Source organism: Poeciliopsis prolifica, unplaced genomic scaffold (genome assembly GCF_027474105.1).
Source record: "Poeciliopsis prolifica strain line A6 unplaced genomic scaffold, Auburn_PproV2 SCAFFOLD083, whole genome shotgun sequence".
NCBI lineage: Eukaryota > Metazoa > Chordata > Actinopteri > Cyprinodontiformes > Poeciliidae > Poeciliopsis > Poeciliopsis prolifica.
In genome coordinates, this window is record NW_026562458.1 from 324,459 (window position 1) to 344,983 (window position 20,525).

Sequence of the window (20,525 nt, forward strand, 5' to 3'; positions counted from 1 at the left end):
CCCCCGGTGACCCGGTTCTTCTTCGGCCGCCGGGAGCCGTTCCACAAGCTGCTGATCCAGGGAGACTCGGCCGGCCGCCTGTCGCTGTGGAGCGTCCCGGACGCCACGCCGCCGCAGCCGACCGCAACGCCGGCAGGTGACCAGCAGTCTGACGCTGCGCTGCAGTTATTTTACCAATTGATTAATGGATTATTCTGACGATTAAGCGATCATTCCAACAATTAGTCAATTATTAATATTTTAAAAATGCCACATAGAAATACATAAAATTTTCAAATAAATATTTTGTTCCCTTTTAAATAAGAAAATAAACATTTATTGGTTAAATAACATAAATCTGAACAGGGTGAAGATAAACTTTATAAATTAATTTCAACAGGTGGTAATGATCCTTTTAAAAGGTTAATTAAATAAAAACAAATAAACAAAATACCATATGAATTAAGCTGAATATAAATGTCTCTCTGGTATAATTTATTTTCTATAAATTGCTTCCAATGAGCTTTTATATGATAGCTGCTGCACATGAGTGACATCTGGTGGACAGATGATGTCACTACTGCTGACTGTAGTAGAGCACAGCAGCAGGTTTTCTCATGAACTGTGTATTAATTGGGTTAAGTGTTTAATGATGATGTTCTGTTGCAGAGCTGCAGATGTCGTCCTCCATCAGCCTGCAGGAGGCGTTCGATAAGCTGACGCCCGTCTCTTCTGGGATCATCGACCAGCTGAGCGTCCTGCCCAGCAAGCAACAACCCATCAAGGTTCACAGGAATGAACAGAAGCAGAATGAAAACCTGCTTGTTTCTGTTTGGTTGGGTCACGTTTTGCCGTTTTGTTGCCCAGGTTACGGCCAGCGTCTACATCCCGTCTCAGGGCCGGCTGGTGTGCGGCCGGGAGGACGGCAGCATCGTCCTGGTCCCCGCCACGCAGACGGCCATCGTGCAGCTGCTGCAGGGGGAGCACATGCTGCGCAGGGGTGATGATGATGGTTTACTATCGTGAAACACAGGGACATGTTTCTGTACCTTCAGTCTGAATGAAATGATTAAAATGGCCGCCACAACACATTTGAACACCCCTTGATTTAAAGCGTTCCACACCAAAGCAATGCAAAAACAGTCATTTAATTTAGTGAAAGTTTTATGTTGGTGATTTGTGTTTGCTTCCTCTCCCTCCGTTGCCTCTCGGCTGGTTTCCGTCCTGCAGGCTGGCCGCCCCACCGGACGCTGCGGGGTCACCGGAACAAGGTGACCTGCGTCCTCTACCCGTACCAGGTGTCGCCCCGCTACGACCAGCGCTCCCTGGTGTCCGGAGGAGTGGACTTCTCCGTCATCGTCTGGGACATTTTCACCGGAGATGAAGCACATCTTCTGCGTCCATGGAGGGGAATCAGCCAGCTGATCGTCCCGCCGGAAACTGCAGCGTAAGACGGAGACGTCTTTTGTCAGCCGTCCTCCTGTCTGTCTCCATGTGTTACCACCAACTAGACTGCAGCCAACGACTCATTTAGCTATCGATTATTTCTGACGATTAATCGATTATTCTGATGATTAATCGATTAATCGTGTCAAAATGTGACACATTCTCCAGGTTCTCTGCCTATGAATCATTTATTCTGACGGGGATCTCTGCTCAGTCGCGGTTTGAGCTCAGACGGGTACGTTTCCTCCCTGCAGACCCGCGTGCAGCACTGCGTTTGCTCCGTGGCCAGCGACCACTCCGTCGGCCTGCTCAGCCTGCGGGAGAGGAAGTGCATCATGCTGGCGTCCCGGCACCTCTTCCCCATCCAGGTCATCAAGTGGCGTCCGGCCGACGACTACCTGGTGGTGGGATGCTCCGACGGCTCCGTCTACGTCTGGCAGATGGATACAGGTAAGACCCGACCGGGAGAATCTGGGCCATCGGGGCGTCAGTTAAAAACAACTCAAGAATAAAACGTCTCAGAATCATCAGGTTGAGATTCGCCGGTTAATTAGAAAACTGAGTGGCAATAAGCAGAGAATGAAGTTGTAACTATTTGAGAGTAAAGTCATAATATGAGAATAAATTATTTCTAACATTACACATAGTGTTTGTAAGGTTATGAGAATGTCATAATATAATCATCATTATGTGAGAATTTCACTTATTTTAAATATTTTTGCCAGTATTTTGTATCAGTTTTCTCTTCAATATTAAAGTCTTTTTTGTTGGGTCAAAAAGCCAAATGTTGCTGATTTTTCATTTTGTGAAAACGTTCATGGGGGGAATAATTTCTGTAACTACTGGACCACAGCTGCTCCAGGTCTGGTTCTGGGGCCTGCTGAGCCGTTCACCGCCGAGCCGTTCACCGCCGAGCCGTTCACCGCCGAGCCGTTCACCGCCGAGCCGTTCACTGCTGTGTTCAGATGTTTTTCTCATACATTATGAGTCCTGGTCTCTGGCTCAGCTGTGGTGGATGCAGGCTGGGGATCTGGGTCGGGTCGGACTGGAGAAACATCAGCCTGATGAGCTGCTGCTCTGCTGGGCGGCTGCAGGGTAGCTAAGTGTGAAATTAAAGGAGGTGTGGAAGTGGTGAGGCGTTGGACAGGTAATGGGGGCGCGGCTGACGGCTCCTTCATCACATAAACACTCGTTCAATACCTGATTCAGTGACTGACTGCAGAACGCTGCTGTGATGATGTTTCCATAAACATCTCTGCATGCAGCCAGAGATGGAAAATACTGAGTTACACCAAAGGAGCTGAAAGATCTGCTGGTTTGACCTGCACAATATTATTACTACTGTTGATAGGAACTAAAATATATAATGGACTGATAAAGGAATAGTTTAGTGATTTAATATGTTGCACTAGATAATTATGTGTTAAACCTAAAATTATCTGTATCTCAATTTCACGACTTTACTCTCAGTTTTATCATCCAGTTTTTGGTAGAAAGATAAATCTGTCCATCTGGTTTCAGGCAGCCAGGCCTTCCTGTTATCTGTTAGGGATTTAAATCAGCAGCTCTCCCTGAACTTCCTGTTTGTGCTTCCAGGAGCTCTGGATCGCTGCGTGATGGGAATCACGGCGGTGGAGATCCTGAACGCCTGCGACGAGCTCGCCCCCGCCACCGTCGACGCCCTGAGCCACTCCGCGGTCAACCTGAAGCAGGCCATGACGCGCCGCAGCCTGGCGGCGCTCAAGAACATGGCGCAGCACAAACTGCAGACGCTGGCAACCAACCTGCTGGCTGCTGACAACGCCGACAAGGTAACGCCTGGTGATGTCACCAACCAGCCCGGTGGGGGAGCGTGTGGGGGACCGGGGGGGCGCGTGGGGCCCAAGACCCTCTGGTCTGTCCTGATGCATCACCAGCGATCAAATTCATTCTGGTTTGGCGGTTCTGGTCTCTGCATCCACAGTCAACCTGGCCTATCAGATACCAGAACCAGATCTCCTGGTTCCGGTTCTGTTGGTCTTCTTTCCCTCAGTGTTTCCAGCTGTTTTCAGATCTGAAGTTTCTCCGTCAAACTCGGCGGGTCTGACCTGTCCTGACAGAGGCCACTCCGCCCACACGGGGGATCCCAGAGCGGAAAACAAGCGCCATGAATTATTTAGTGTTGTGAAGAGCGTTTAGTTGAGCTGCTGTTTGACTTTTACTGGTTCCCTCAGGAAGTGGATCAGACGTTTCTTCGCCTAACCTTCATGTTGTTGTTCCGCCGTAATCACAGCTGAAACACCCAGAAACCTGCAATCCTCCCTCCATTTGACGCTCATCGCCCTTTTCTGCCTCCTTCCTCATATCAACTCAGAACCAGCCATTATCCCCAGTGTGTGTGTGTGTGTGTGTGGTGTGTGTGTGTGTGTGTGTGTGTGTGTGTGTGTGTGTGTGTGTGTGTGTGTTTTATCCCCCACTGTGGGTAATGAAGGATAATGACCGTAAATATCAGGCGGTGAAGCCGAAGCGATTCCAGCCGGCTGGTGTTTGATTTCTGCTCAGCTCTTGTTTTGAGGCTCTGGCTGTGACTTTCACTTTGTCCTCAACGGGTCGACGGCGCCGGGCAGAAACAGGAACAGACGCTTTATTTTCACTCCATATTTGGCACAAATCACTGAAACAGCTCCAATAAAAACCACAAATGATCTCCTGCTTACAGCTAATCAGTAACTTTTAGCTACTCTCATCTGTTAGCTGTCCTCAGTAAATCCTATTCTTCCCAACATTCGTCTGTTTCCTCTGGTGTTCCCCAGGGCTCAGAACTCGGCTCCCTCCTATTTATTACTTTATCATCTTTCCGTTACTTAATTAGTGAATCTGTTCACATCATACAAACTTTTAAATCTTCAGATAAGTGTTGCCTTTAAATCCAGTTGTATTCTGTTTACGGATTTTGTGAATGATCAGAAACTCACAAAGTATTCGCAGTTTGTTTAAAGGTCTGGCAATCTCAGTGTACATGAACTTCTAACTTTAAATCAAGAAAAAATCCAAAATAAATAATTAAGGCAATCATAAATACCCTAAAGTGTAACAATGTAGTCTGATTTAAAGTCAGTAAATTATTCATTCAACTACTTTGAAATCAATAGAAATTCTTGTGAATTTTAAAATTTTGGTTTTAAAAAAAGAACAGAAATGGATCAAAAACCAGAATAATGTCTGAATTCAAGGCCCAGAACGATGGACTCTTAATGTTTACATGTTAGTGGTTCTGGTGCTCTGATGAAAACATTGGACTGATTTAAATCAGATTTCCCACCGTTGGAACGGTTCCTGAACGCATCGAGGCTGCAGCCTGTCAGTCAGCTGATCACTGGGACTTTTCATTTTCTCATTTAAGTTTAAACTGGAGAGAAAACCGGGCAGGTCAGCAGTTTACAGCATGAGCTTCCTTTGTGAGGTCTGTACTGAGCGTGTGTGTGTGTGTGTGTGTGTGTGTGTGTGTGTGTGTGCGCGTCCATGGGTGTGTGTGCGTGCGTCCCTGGGTGTGTGTGTGTGTGTGCGCCGTTTGCCTGAAGGGCCCTGCAGGACGATGACCTTTAGATCAACTTCCCGGCAGCTAGAATAAGTCAGCCTCGCCTGAGAGCAGCTGCTTCCACCTTTTCCATTTGATTTAAACTCACCTCAGACGAGCTGCTGCAAATAAAAATCAGTTTAAAAATAAACTTAATGTTGATGTTTACAGATTAAATCCTCCTAATTCGCCTCAATTTGGAAATTCCTTCATATCCTTCTACTTTCCAAAAATATCAAACTTTGTTTATTTCAGAAATGTTATGAATGTTTTTGTGATCTGCAGAACATGCTGGTTGTAATGTGGCCTTCTGCCTGTAGATGGCACTGTTTCTCCACCAGAGTACTGACAGAAAATGAGGCTGAGGCACAAACATGTTAGTAAAAGAAGGAAAATGTTGGTAATGTGAGTGAATCTGAGAGTTCATCCACAGCAAACACTCTGACTTTAATCTGGAAACAAATGCAGGGTGGCAGCACGTTTACCAGCTTACAGTTCTGTTAAATAACTAAAATATAATTGAACTAAAACCAGCATCCATTCTGTGTTGTTACTCTGGGAGAATCTTTGCTGTTATTGAATCTGTTTCTACGAAGCTAAAAACTGGTGCAAATATGAAGCGCTGAGGCAAACTGAAGACTCACACCAGCAGCAAAGCTTCACATGTTCATTATTAGCCAGAATATTCTGCAGGCTCAGCTGGTTAATCCAGATGTTAGTCAGCATGTTGGCCTGCAGTGACACGCTCCATCCATTTACACACAGCAGCGTATAAACTGAAATGAGCAAAAATGCTAATGTTTGCTTAAATTAAAATGTGGGCTATAATTAGCATATTTACAATGGCAGGCCACAAATATGCTAATGTCAGAGTTTACTCCAGTTGGAACCTGATCGAATGAGTTTAAAAATTGCTCTGACTGACTGAAACGCTCCAGTTTGCTAAGTTTTAAGTTTTCTTCCTTCCTCCTTCAGGGTAATTTGCCCAAATACTCCCACAATGCCCTGGTGGTCCAGGCGATGAAGACCAACCTGACGGACCCCGACATGCACGTTCTGTTCTTCGACGTGGAGGCGCTGATCATCCAGCTGCTGACGGAGGAGGCGCAGCGTCCGAACCCGACGCTGGTCTCCCCGAGACGCTGCAGAAGAGCCAGGCGGGCGCCGACAAGGGCGGCTCCTTCCTGGCCAACAAAATCTTCAAACAGGTGCGTGGACGACCCGCGGGGGTCCGAGGTTCCTGAACGCATCAAGGCTGCAGCCTGTCAGTCCTACTCTCTGCCGACGAACCTCTGCTGTCTCCAGGTGAAGGAGACGATGAAGGAGACGATCAAAGAGCACCTGCTGGACGAAGACGAGGAGGAGGAAGAGGAGATGAGGAGGCGCGAGGAGAAGTCCAAGTCTCTGAGTCTGCTGGAGTACAACCTGACCATGGACACGGCCAAGCTGTTCATGTCCTGCCTGCACGCCTGGGGCCTCAACGAGCAGCTGGACGGCATCTGCCTGGAGCGACTGGGCATGCTCAGACCGCACTGCCCCATCTCCTTCGGCCTGATCTCCCGGGGAGGACACATGTCCCTCATGCTGCCCACCTTCAAGGTAGGACCGCACCTGGACCGGCCGTCCAACCGTCTGTCCATCCGTCTGTCTGTCCATCCAAGCATTTAACCATCCATCCACTAATCCTCCAATATTTTTTAAAGATAATTATGGTTCAGGATTCCTTTCTGACATCCTTTGTTTGTTGTAAACAGATAAAAGTTTCCCTGTATTTCCCAGGAGTCTTTGCTGCGCCAGCTGTCGCTGGCCACCGGCCTGAAGCTGAGTCTGTCCGACATCGTGGGGAAGGGGACGTACGGCGTGTCCCGGGCCGTCACCACGCAACACCTGCTGTCGGCCATTTCTCTGGCCAACACGCTGATGGGCATGACCAACGCCACCTTCGTAGGCGAGCACATGAAGAAAGCCCCGGCCAGGTAGTCAGCCTTCCACCAAACTTTACCCAGAAACACCATCATGTTCAACAAAAACTAACAAAACAAACTCCTGATGCAGGAGTCCAAACGAGCTGGACTGAAAGAACAGCCTCACATTTTTCACACAGACAATAAACCCTGTGTGTGTGTGTGTGTGTGTGTGTGTGTCGTCCGTGCGTGTGCGTGCGTGTGCGTGAGAGCTGATTGTTCTGAGCTGTGAAAGATTTAAGAGCGACGCTGCAATCTCGCTGCTCCAACAGCATCACAACATTTCATCAACCAGCCGAATCCTGAAACTCAGTGAGCAGAGAATGGATCAGCCAGACTGGGATCTACTGGGATCTACTGTCCAGTTTGGGATCTAACTTCCCAGTCTTCTTTCTTCATCAACTTCATTCTTCAACTTTCTTCTTCTTGGTCTGTCGCTGGTTCCCTGCATCGTGGACGACGGCCAGTTTGTCCTTCAGGCTGTTAGCAAAGTGTTTTTGTGTTGGGGTCTGATCAGAAGCAGCTCCCGAAGACGTTCTTCACTGAAATTAACGCTCAACATTTCAACTCGTGCTCCCTGTTAATTGGGCAAACTTTGACTGTTGTCATTACCGACTGCCAGTGAAACGTTTCAGCCTCCCGGAAGCAGCCGACGTCGGGCGGCTCAGAGCTGCTGTTGATCATTATCTGGAGAAGACGGAGGCGGCGAGTTGTAGCCAAGCAAAGCTTCAGGTGATGATGAAATACTAAAACCCTGTCGAACACACACAGGAGCCTCATCAATCTGAAATGGGGAACATGAAAAAGCCAAAAAGCCAAACACGGTCAAATATTCACCAGTGCCTGTTTGGAGTGTTGGAAGTGAAAATTCCTCTTTGACTTTTATAAGGCGGGAGCCGCTGCAGAGGAAGAAACTTCACAGGAAGGTGGAAACTTTCAGCTTATTTCCACAGATCTGTGTGAGGAAAACTAAACGCATCCGAAGTCTGGAGCCTGGCAGGCCTGAAGGAAGCATTCATAGAGCTTAAACTTTCCTCATTTCAACAAAATCTGCTTCTTTTTGGGATTTCAAAGTTGTGCTTTTTGGCTTAGTCCAGTTAAATAAAAGCCTCTGATGTTACATTTCCCTTTAACAAAACACAACGTGTGGAAAAATATCCACTAAAATTAAAGTTATTTTTAAATACCCAACATTTTTTTTGTAAGGTTCTTATATGAAAAAAAACATTAAACATTACTGAAAAAGAAGAAACGTAAATTTTAATCTTTAGGTGATGGAAAATTTTGGCAAGTTTTCCAACTGATGAGAAATTAAAAAATAGTTAAAATAAACGTCACTTTTATCCAGTGACGTTTATTCTATGGAAAACTGTTAAAACTTTGTTAAAACTTACATTTGTTATTTTCCCAGCTGAATTTAAAATATTAACTGATCCGATGTGGAAGGTCCAAAGAGCCGCCTGCGGCCCGGGAGCCACAGGTTGGACACCAATGGTTTAGATCCACGCAAATTCATCCTGGGTTAGAACGGCCTAGTCAAAGCTGAGGACCTGTCAGTTATAACCAGACGTCTGGTTTGTGAGTAGGAGTTGCAGCGTGACCTTTAACCTTTGGAGGGCCGTCCCAGACCATTGTTTCTGTCCCGTCTCTGAAGTTTCTGCGTTTCTTCTTCTTTCTTCTTCCTCTTCTTCTTCTTTTCTTCTTCTTCTTCTTCTTCTTCTTCTTCTTCTTCCTCTCGCTGGCAGTGATCTGTGGCCTAGCAACCGACTGTGCCATCGATCCTTGTATTGGAAGTGTTTGTGTCTCTGTGAAAGTTCGGCGCCTCCAGTCTGTTCAGGGAGGACTGCACCCAAAATTCAATAGGCTGGAGCCCAACACACACACACACACACACACACACACACACACACACACCTGAAGCGAGCTCGAGGAGAGCAGAATGAGTCAGAGTGAGACCTCCCTCTTGCTGTTTGCTGTGGATGGGCTTGTCTTCCTGTCTCTGCCCCCACGCCTCATTAATATTTGATGGCTCCTCTTTGTTGCCCCCCCCAGACCCCCAGACCAGGAGGAACCCCGGAGTCTCCTCGGAGGACGCCCGCCGCCGCCCCCCAGCCCTCCAACCCGGCGCTACAGGCCCAGATCAAACAAGGTAACTACAAAAGGGGGGGCTTGCTGCGGTCGCCCCTGAGGCCCTGCCAGGCGAGGGGCGGGTGGGGTTTATAATGCAGCCCACCGGCGGTTAACCCCGCAGAGACGTGTCATATTCAAGGTTCGAGGGCCAAATCCGGCCCACCTGGGCGTCCATAGCGGCCCTCTAGACCAGAGTGCTCCGACCTTTTGCCACTTTGGTGAAAATCATCGAATGAAGTTCTAGCGGGTCAATTGCTCTAACGGTTTCATGACCCATCACCACAAAATAAGTCGTTCATGTATTTTACCTGCCTGTGGAGTAGAAATCAGGAACCAAGACGTTTTCATAGCGTTTAAATGTTTTTCTTTTGGTTCCATGTCAACTGAAAACTGCAGTCCAGCTAATTAAGACCCAGTGCAGCTAAAGTTACATGACAGATTTTTGGGTAAAATATCTACTAAAGTAAATGTTATTTTAAAGAACAACCAACTTTTTTGTCTTTTGAAGGTTTCCAACCAAGAAAAACATTAAACTGAGAAAAAAGGCATAAATACATTTACTGGAGGCTGGAAGCAAATTTTGGCAAATTTTCCAACTAAACCAAACCAACCAATTTAAGTATTTTAAAAGTGGTCACCTGGTCCGACTGGATCAGAACCAATGTAAAAGTGAGACGAGGTGGAATAATGATGAGTCTGCAGGTACCAAGCTGTCTGTTCATGGTGGTGAAATGAACGTATGAAGGGATGAAAGTGAACCAGGTTGGATACTAACTGCTCACATCTAACTCACACAGCCTGAAAACATTCTTCGCTCCCCCGGACCTGGGCTTTGTTTAGGCCGTTTATTCAGACAAATGAAACGTTTTTAATTCATTTCGGCCGATTAAACGAAACGTTGTGGCTGCAGATGAAGCAGGAAGGTGAAGCTGCTGCGCCTCACTGTAGGGGAGGTTTTAACCAGCTGCCACCATCTGCCACTCCTCACACACACACACACACACACACACACACACACACACACACACACACACACACACACACACACACACACACACACACACACACACACACACACACACACACCCCTGGACGCTGTGGAGGCGGGGCTTCCCTGCTATTGTCCCGCCTTAATTGAGGCCAAGCATGACAAGCGTGCGGACTTATTCATACCACACGCCTATTGAGGCTCGGCCCGGCCCGGCCCGACCGCTGCCCCCGCGCTGCGGCTCCTTTCACATGGAAATAGAGCCAGGAGGCCCCTCTGATGTACTGCAGCAGGAACACACACAGTCCCAGTCCCGTCCCGCTTTTCCTCAATGGGAACAATGGGGAGATTTTCTGCACTTTAGCTCCTGGTTTCCTGCACAGATCAGAACCAAAACATTTTACCAGAGTCCAATTATCTGAGCTAAAACATGATGCTACAATGTTGATGAGTGATTTTTTTTCTCCCCACTTTGACTTTTACTCATATCTTTAGACCAACATGTAAACAAATATCAGACATTTTACAGAGTATTATAACCTATCAAGTCTTCTCCCATTTAAACGGATAAAAACACATTTACCAGAATAAATAATACATTTATTTTGCTTTTTTTATGAATGAATAGTGCCATGAAAAACTATTTGCCCACTTTGAAACAGAACTAAATAAATCTTAAAATTTGTTAATTTATGGTTTAACAAGCAGAAAATACATTTCTATTCATTAAAATTTCAGCAATTTGACCCAGGAGTAATTAGATTATTTACAAACTTTTTGTTTTAGCTCAAGTTTTATTAATAAAACTCAGAAACTAAATATATATTTCAGATGACTGTTTCCTGTTGGAAGCAGGGGGCAGCAGCAGCCATCTTGTTTTAGTTGCAGTTTAAACACTAATAACTGGTTTTTAGTGAGTGAAGTGTTTAGTTTTACCTTTATGCTGTAAATATTGATTATGATTAGCAGATTTTAATAAAAGCTAGCCAAGAGCTTAGAAACCCAGCTGGACTGGTGGAAAATCAGCAAATATTGGGTTACATTACTAACTGAAGCTAATAGCTAACTGAAGCTAATAGCTTCCTGTACTTCCTGTCTGTCTGAATGTCGATTTTAATTCACTTCCTGTTTTGTTTTCCTGACTTCCTTCCTCCTCTGGCAGCTTTTCTGTCATATTTCTAACCTTTTTCTTTTCTTCTCGACTATTTTCTCTCCCTGTCTTCCTTTCCAAGCTGCCAGCACTGCTGCTGCCGCTGCCTGGGCCCCTGGGGGACACCCTCAGGGGGCCCCTGGCTCTCATAACATCCCCTCAGTCAACGAAGGTACAGACTGATGTGACGGGTGCCGCTTAGGGAAAGTTTGCAGCTGTATCCATGCTTTCTGCAGAGCCTCCATTCCCTGCCTCTCCCTCCGTTGGGTTTCCTCTCTGTGCTTCATACGTCTTCGCTTCCTCGGTCTTCTTCTCTGTTCCTTTCCAATCTGCCTACCTTGTTTCTCCTTTCTTGCATCAGTCTTGTTTCCCCCACAGTGTCTGCTCTTCACCTCAGGTCTATAGCTCCAGTCTTTGTCCTTGTTTGGGTTGAAAATGTCTTCATGTCTCTGTTGGTCTCAGTTCGCTCTCAGATCAGTCACGCTGCAGTTTTAAAACTCGGATGCTTCAAACACTTCGGGGAATTTCATGTCACTTTCTGAACCAGGCCTGTTTGGATTCTGAAGTATAAAATTTTGTGCAAAGTCTTGAGTCTTTCATCCTTTTGTTAAAAGATTTTAATCTAAATGTTAACCAGTCAGTATTAAAATCTAAAGGATGAATTCTTTACTTTTCCATTTATATCATCATGCAGGATATTTTACACTAAAATTAATACTGTCATTGAATGGATTAACGTCAAGCAAACCCATAATTTTCTGACTGTTCATTACTTTGATTATATTCCATTAATGTAAAGAAAATTGTTACTTGCTATTGCTTTGTTTCCATTAAAAAAGAAATAAAATTAAATCACAAATAAGATTGTTCAAACTAGACATTACAAAATCATGTCATACCTCTTTCTATCGTTGTCTTCATCGTGCTAACATCCGGTTGTTGATCAAGTGTTTCCATTGCAGTTTGAAATTTTACTCAAGAGAAAAAGGTAATAACTCTTAAAAGTATTTTTATTTCAAAATCCCTACTCAAGTAAGTGTAATTGATTAAATGTAGTTAGTTACCACCCAAATATACTCATGACCCAAGACTTTTGCACAGTTGACAAACTACACTGGAAATGTAACAGAATCGTAGGAAGAGTTTATTTATTACTATCTAATCACATCAGTTTAGAAATACTTTAAATCTGCGTTTTATGAACCTGTAACTTGTGTTTTTCTAAATTTGGAAACAAGCAGAATGTCATCAGCCAACAGTTTGACTTTTCAGATAGAAATGCATGTAGGGCAGCGCTGGTGGGTTTGAGAGCGCACTGACTGCTGCTGTCCTGACATCTTGCTCTGTTTGTCTTCTTGTTTGCAGTGTTGTGGAGTCCCTCCTTGTCTTTTCTTTCAGTCCTGATGTTTCAGTCTCTCTGTGCTGTTTGTATGCTTGCTATTTCAGTCATGTCTTTAGCTAGAAGAGGGGAATGGGTCGCCATTAAAACTGCAACACAATCTGAGCCTAAAATGTAAGAAATAAAGTTCAGCAGGGCTCAGCAGCGCCGTCATTTTCACCAGCAGCTCATCTGAGACTGTATTTTGTTTGAAACTGGTGAAAGGCTGAATGATAACTGATGCTTTTATTTAATTTTTTCAGGTTTGACTCTAAATGAACTTTGGTGCAAACACTTTTAACCTGATGTCAAACTCATCCTTTTCTTCCAGTGTTCCTACAGGATGTTGGTTTTATCATTGAGCCCTTTTATTTACACTAGGAATGTGCTTGCATATTTCTTAAACGCTTGTTGTTTGCATCTGGGGCCTTGAAGTGCCTTTTCCAAGCTTGTTGAACTTTAATTTCCAGCTAGCGTGGCAAAAGCCGAGTTTGTCAGAATATTTATTGGTCATGGGAACAGCAAGCATGCTCACAGACTCATTCTTTGCTTGTACCTAAAACTATTTTCTGAAGCGTTTAACATCCACCACAGTATTATAACGACCAGAAAATGGCCGCTGCCCTGCAGAAACATAAACTTTATCATCTTTTTGTGTGGGAATAAATTAGAGAAATTGTTGGACTTATGTTGAAACTATTAAATTAAATAAAATTAACATTATTGTGACTACATTTTTGTTTGGAATTATTTTTGTCTAATATAAAAAGTAAGATATATTAAGAAATATCTATTGGTAATGATATATTTAGACAAAATTAGTTTGTATTTTCCTGAGTTTTAGTCTCTTTTTCTGCTTGAAATAGAAGAAAACATGTAAAGTTTCTGCAGGACAGTGAAACTGGTTAATTATAGATTGACTGATTCATTTCTTCTGATTTTAAATCCCAACATATTAAAATAAAATAACATTATAATTGTTGCTTCTTGCAACTTAATGCTGGATTTACTCATCGTTATTTTTTAAGCAAAATTTCTTAAAGTTTGATTTGGAAAAATGAAAATATACCTGAAACTTTCACCGTATTTTATATTTTATCTTTGGATTAAATTGAGAATAAATCAGTTAATCTCTCACTGCTAAGAGCCAAAAGTGCCACGATTCAATAAACAAAAAGGTCAACAAATAAAAATAATTTATACATATCACTAATAAAATACTGTTAATAACAGAATGCATATAAAATTACTTTTATGTTTCAATAATTTATAAAATACATTAATAATACTGAAAGCATACATTTAAATTTAGGTAAATTATTGTTTTCAATTAAAATTATTTTAGGGTGGACAAAAGAAATATGTAATATAAAAGATTTTACCTTAAAGTTTTGTGTCTTTAAAGTATTTAAGTTATTTAGTGTATTTATTAAAGTTTTATTTTCAATTCATTTGCATGAAAAGTAAATTTGTTGGGTTGTGGCATTTTTGGCCCTGGATTTTTCTCAGAACTGTTCTAATATTTCTAGTTTTCTCTGTTTGTCTCGTTGGAAAAGGTAAGTTCAAAGATGGAAACTGGTAAAGAAATTTTCCCTGAAATTTCTTTCCTGCTTTAAAGCCATCTTCCCTCCATCCCTCACACGTAGTGGAAGCCATATATTGAGCTGATATATGTGGACCAGGTGAAGCATCGACGGATGTTTTAGTCTGTTCCCGTCCCCTGGATGGAAAGCTTGGTGCATATTTTGGTCTAAAATATGAATGTTTTTGTCTCAGACCGACGCAGCCTGATGTGAGGCGACGCAGAGACATTTTTAAATGTTTTCTTTCGTCCGTTAACTGGGTCACATCTGTGTCGTTTCTTCAGAAAACCTTCCGGGTTTTCTCGTTGTTTCACATCTGTAAATTTAAATTCATTTGTTTGAACCAAAGTATGGTGTGTGGTTTACCTCACGCTGATGTATCTCTGTTGTTGTTGAGCTGTTTTAACGCCATCAGACACTGTGGTGAGCAGAAATGATGAGTTTGTTTGACTGAGGCGGTAGACGACTGAAGTCATGTGAAGACTGTGTGTGTGTGTGTGTGTGTGTGTGTGTGTGTGTGTGTTGTGTGTGTGTGTGTGTGTGTGTGTGTGTGTGTGTGTGTGTGTGTGTGTGTGTCACTGCTGTTATATTAAAACTCTAAACCAGGCTTTCTCAAACTGTGCTCCCGGACGCCCCCTAGTGGTATTTATTTGCCGTGACGTTAGTGCGAACTGCGACCCACACAGCTAGCTTACCAAAGGACTGTTAAAACAATAATGGGTAAATGGGAGATCTGATGATACCGGTGTAAAGAAAACAATGCCAGGATTGATAATATAATCGTAGGAAACTAAATCATACCTGCTGAGAGTTTAATGAATCGTTCACCATTGAATCGATTCTTTTGAGTCTCAGTTAGTGAGAACTGTGCTTTCATTTTTACAACTTTGTTTGCTTACAATGCTCTGGCCACACATCAACACCTATTTATTTAAAATGGTTAACATAATTAAATACAACCATTTGAAATTGATGGATAATTTCATATTTAATGGTGCAGACTCAACTCCAGTCTATTTTCCTTTATTGTGCTTCTTAATTACAAATATCTCTAAATGTTATTAATGCACACACTTGGTAGTAAAGAGCAACTACTTTCAGAATCTGTAAATAACTAAAAATGCCCTGAATAGACATGTTTCTGGTTTTGACAACCAGCCTAAAAACAACAATAACTGCGTTAAGAGGTGAATATTTTCATTCGTGTTGTGTTACAGACCAGATAATTTTGAGTGAGGTGATCTGCGTGTTTTTGCTAAATGGCTAAAGTCAGGGAGTCAAACTCCAGCCTGTAGGGTCGCTGTCCTGCGACCTTTCGATGTGGCTCTGCTGCGCCACATCTGAATAATTAGGTGATTAAGGCTCTGGAGAACCTATCACACAGGGAGGAGGTAATGAAGCCGTTTCATTCCAGTGTTTTGTGCCTGTGGCTCATCTAAAGCCTGCAGCACAGCGGCCCTGCAGGACCGGAGTTTAACACCTGTGGGTTAAAGGATCCTGAGCCTGAAAAAGTTTGAGAAACATTGATCCATTTCATCTGGGATCTGTCGCTGCTAAACGATGGCGAAGCGGCGTTTTCATGTGGCAGCAGTGACGCTTGTAGATCGGCACGTCTGAGCCTGGGTTGGGTGGATTTTGCTGATCTTTGGCGTCTTTGTGTGCAGGGTGGAGCCAGCTGGCCGCCATGCACTGCGTGATGCTGCCGGACCTCCTCGGCCTGGACAAGTACAGACCGCCTCTGCTGGAGATGCTGGCGAGAAGATGGCAGGACCGATGTCTGGAGGTACGCAGAGAGCTGCATGGCTTCCTGAAACAGGGAGTCTGGCCTTTGACTGGAGCATCGATTCACTTCTCACTCAGTCATTCTGTTAAAGATTTGCTGTTATGTTTGGGACGATTGCCATGTTGACAACCAGTTTGATTCTGGAATACTTTGTTCCCACAAGTCTGAACTTAAAGTGATCCGCCGCCATCTTGGTAGGTAAAGCATGGATGAACCATGGCTTCAAGATCCACGAAAAGAAAGACAAACACTCTGGACCAATGTGCCAGAAAAATGTACATCAACCAAATGGCTGCTGCTGGGATCGACCCGTATGAGATAAATAATGTGTCAGACAAGCTGCCTGCAATCTCATACTACCATAAAGTTACAATGGTGAACATGAACAATGTTAGGAAAGGTTGCCGCATGGAAAATACCATTTCTCATATTTATTTGGTTCCTTCACATCCATTCTTTGTGTGGATGATTGAATATTGTTCTGACCCGTTTCATTTGTTTAGGTCCGGGAAGCGGCGCAGGCTCTGCTCCTGGCCGAGCTGAGGCGGATCGGGCAGTCCGGTCGGAAGGACACCATTGATGCCTGGGCTCCGTACCTGCCCCAGTACGTGGACACGGTCAGCTCCCGTAAGTCTCATCCTGACTTTAGGAGGACGAAGGTTTTACAGGGGGACAGCTTCTCAGGTTCTGGAGACACTGATTTTCTGTCCTCCATCTTGGTTTTGGCTACTTTTGTTCCTCGGTTTTCAAAATAAAAGCTCTTTTAGATAGATGTTCTGTGTATTTATTGTTTATTTTTTACAAACTGTGTCAGAAGGATGGAGAGCTGTGACAGCTGGATGTGAAGTATAAATCTGTATCCTCTAGTGGATTTTTTAGTGGACATGTCAAACCCCGATGAAGGTTTAATGATGCGGTTCTGGTTCTGACCCGGTCTGGGTTCTGACCTTCCTCAGATGAAGCTTTATTTGGTTTCTATGAATCAATCAGACATAAAAAAACAATTTAAAGTCACGGTGGACAGCAGTATAAAGGTGAATTCGTCGCCACCACGCAGTTGAATTTCTGCTGCTTGTCTCGTGTTTCTGATGATGTCGCTGCCTCCCTGCTGCTGATTGGCTGCTGCGGCGCAGGAAGCGGCCGTCGCTCTGTTCCCTGGCGTCGCTCCGCTGGCTATAGTTAGACCTGCTGATGGGAAGAAAGGTGAATCTGCACCTTGCTTTACTAGAAGCCGCCTCCTGAAATGCTGCATTCGTCTGAGCGCAGGAGCCGCGGTTGCAGAGGATGCTGGGAGTCTCTCGGGGAACGGTTGCCGTAGCAACGGGCACCGGTCAGTGTTGTGTTACCGCAGCAGGACCGCAGGCGGGGGGGGAGGGCGATGGAGATGGAGAGAGGTCAAAGGGTCACCGAATCCGATCCCCGAGCAGGCCGGGCCGTAAGACGACTCCGGCTGCCGGTGGAGACCCGGAAAATCCCAGCAGGGTTCTGGAGAGGTCCGGAGGGTTCTGGAGCAGTCCGGAGGGTTCTGGAGAGGTCCGGAGGGTTGTGAGGGTGGAGGGTTCTGGAGGGTCCGGAGGGTTGGGAGCGGTCCGGAGGGTTCTGGAGAGGTCCGGAGCGTTCTGGAGAGGTCCGGAGGGTTCTGGAGCGGTCCGGAGCGTTCTGGAGAGGTCCGGAGGGTTCTGGAGCGGTCCGGAGGGTTCTGGAGACGTCTGGAGGTTCTGGAGCGTCCGGAGGGTTCTGGAGCGGTCCGGAGGGTTCTGGAGCGGTCCGGAGGGTTCTGGAGCGGTCCGGAGGGTTCTGGAGAGGTCCGGAGCGTTCTGGAGAGGTCCGGAGCGTTCTGGAGACGTCCGGAGGGTTCTAGAGGGCATGGAGGGCTCTGGAGAGGTCCAAAAGTATCCAGGTTGACCGGAGGGAAACAGAACCACTGCAGCAGTCTGGTTCTGGTTCTGGGTCTGGGTCTGGTTCTGGTCAGGAGGTTTTATAAAATGTTTTGATCATTCAGTTGAATTTGAGATGAGAAACGGGTCCAGTTGGCCCAATTCTACAGAACCCAACATGAATCAATGAAACTTTTACAGCTGAACCCAGAAATTTACATACAGAAAGAAAAAGACATTTTTCAGACCAAACTTCTATCTGTTCTAGTTCTAATCACTCATTTAGTTCTCGTTCATTTAGTTCTAGTTTTAGTTCATTTAGTTCTAGATTTAGTTCATCCAGTTGCAGTTCCTTCATGTGTCCAGCGGAGCCCGGGTGGCGCTGCAGCAGCTGCAGAAACAGGAAGTGGTTTCTGGTTGATAAAGTTTTTCTCAGTTTGGCTCCTGATTCGTCCTCACAGGCCAGTCGCCTCTTGGGAGTTTTGTTCATAGGATGGACATGAATGTAAGGGTCTCTGGGTGCCCGTCAATGTCTTCCTGTGTGAGTGACCTTTGACCCTGCAGCCTGGACTCCTCCTCTGCTGCTTGTATTATTTTCTGCAGCATCTGTGCTGCAGCTTCCAGGTTACGCTCAGCGCTCCGGATCAAGCAGCGGTTCTGTTCGATTAGCCGCCTCTTCGTGCTTCCAGCCTGCTGTGGCTAATTAGCCACGGCCGCCATGTTGCAGGCGCCGCTAACGGGCCGGTTCCTACCGACCCGACAGTCCTTTGTGTTCTGTCCCTTCAAACGCCTCCCGGAGAGCTGAAAGGTCAGCCGGGCTCTGCCTGCTGTCTGCCAGAGAAGTCGCTGCCGCCGTTGCTCCTCGGCTCGGCGGCGTTTCCTCACCGTCTAACATAAACTGAAAACCTTTCTAACAACGTGAGCAAACGCTACGACGAGCTTTTGCTGTCATCACGTTTAGCTTCATAAATTAAAACTGTGTTGGTAAATTAACATTTACAGTTTTTCCTCCACTTAATCTTTCTCATACAAACATCATCATCTCCAGCCTGGTTTTCTTCCACATCTATCCCCACAGCATGATGCTGCCACCACCATGCTTCAGTTTACCACCACTCATGGTGATTTAGAAGTTGATTTCAAAACAGTAATTCTGGGTTTGTTCCTGTCTGTGGCAGTAAAGGTTTGTTTTCCTTGCTAACGGCTAACTGGAGTTTTGAACTGCAGCTTTTCAGGACAGGCTGCAGCGTCGGTTTCATCAGGGTGAAACGGGGGGGAGGCGGAGGAGGGATGCAGGATAAGTGGGAGGGTGGGGGCGTGATGGCGTGCTCCAAGGTCAAGCTTGTCATGTCAGCCATGACACATTGCTCCCAGCATGCCTTGTTAACCTCCTGGACCTCCTCCTCCTGTCTGCTGTTTAAAACATTCACTTCTTGATGTTTTTAAAGCGCAGCGGGCCCGCGGCTCGCTCCGCTCCCACATCCTTTTCATTTCACAGTCCCTGTGAAATGAAAAATAAATCATTTGGAACAAAAAAAGGAGAAAAACAAAACATGAAAGTCTTTCTGCAGGTGATTCTGTTTGAGGCTCAACGCTGTTACTTTACGGAGGAAAAGATTTGGGAAAATTTAAGTAAAAATAACAAAACTGAATCTGAGACATCATGAAATGAATGAAAACAGTAATTAATTAAATTATTATTGGACCACTGCTTAATTTAATTCTCACATGATGTTTCTCTGTAAAATGTTTTCAAACGAAGCTGTAAAATATTTTAAAAAATACAGCGTCCAAATCCCCATTTACTGTCCATGTTTTCTGACATGTAAAAAATAATAAATATGGTTGCTTTTGACACATTGGGTGTGAAGTTAGCAATTTAAAATAATCCCACCCCAGTTTAATTCACTTTAATCCAACTCTAGTTCATTTGTGGAGGTGTGAATGTGAACTCTAGTCAGGAAGTGGACTATAGTGCAAAGCATCCTGGGTAAACACAACCAAAACAGACATGCTAGCTTAGCGCTGACGGGAGAAATGGCTCCAGTTTTTCTGACAAAAAAATCTGACGACTCCATTTCAGTTTCCATTTGGTGAAGAAGGAAGATGCGCTCAGTGTCTTTTTCATGTCATTCCCTTCAGTGGTTCTTGGTGCAGCGCCCCCTCAGGCGAGGAGGGGAACTGGGTTTTCAAATAGTTTGGTTGGTTTGACTCAGCAGAAAATGAAACAAATGTTGGATCCCAAATGGAGCCGAGTCTACTGGACCATCAGTGTGAAAACGGCCGAATATCTAGTCATGTTCTTGTTCTGCCCGGTTAATTAGAGCCTCGTTAGAATCGGACCTTTCTGCTGAGTTTCCCCGGTGGAAACAGTTTTCCTTCTGTTCAGCCACAGCCCAGCATCGTTATGTTTTAATTAAGTCCAATTAAGTTTTTATCACTTTAATGTTCCAGACGAATAATCAACAATCAGGCGGCGTATTGGTCTTCTGTCAGAGTGTGTGTGTGTGTGTGTCGTTACTGAGCTGTCTGCAGAGTCTCAGCAGGTTAATTGGAACAGGAAGCTCTGAGTTAACCAGGATTTATCAGTGTAATTACACACACTGTAATTAGAAGTGTTTTATTGCTCTAATGAAGCCAGCAGTATGAAATTGTTTGTGATGTTTTAGTTACTGATGTCTTTTTCCTCCT

The 20,525-nt window shown here is 44.8% G+C and overlaps 1 protein-coding gene across 1 annotated transcript in view; it reads left to right on the forward strand.

Moving 5' to 3' along the window:
- Positions 1–20,525, forward strand: part of LOC129353080 (WD repeat-containing protein 7-like) — a 55,043-nt gene that overhangs the window by 5,554 nt on the left and 28,964 nt on the right. The window contains 17 exon segments of the mRNA XM_055022280.1: positions 1–136; positions 649–764; positions 847–979; positions 1,210–1,357; positions 1,359–1,390; positions 1,393–1,439; positions 1,680–1,875; positions 3,022–3,236; positions 5,957–6,110; positions 6,113–6,189; positions 6,287–6,580; positions 6,761–6,957; position 8,894; positions 8,998–9,094; positions 11,296–11,385; positions 15,839–15,957; positions 16,461–16,584. Coding sequence (XP_054878255.1) covers positions 1–136; positions 649–764; positions 847–979; positions 1,210–1,357; positions 1,359–1,390; positions 1,393–1,439; positions 1,680–1,875; positions 3,022–3,236; positions 5,957–6,110; positions 6,113–6,189; positions 6,287–6,580; positions 6,761–6,957; position 8,894; positions 8,998–9,094; positions 11,296–11,385; positions 15,839–15,957; positions 16,461–16,584 — 2,176 coding nt within the window.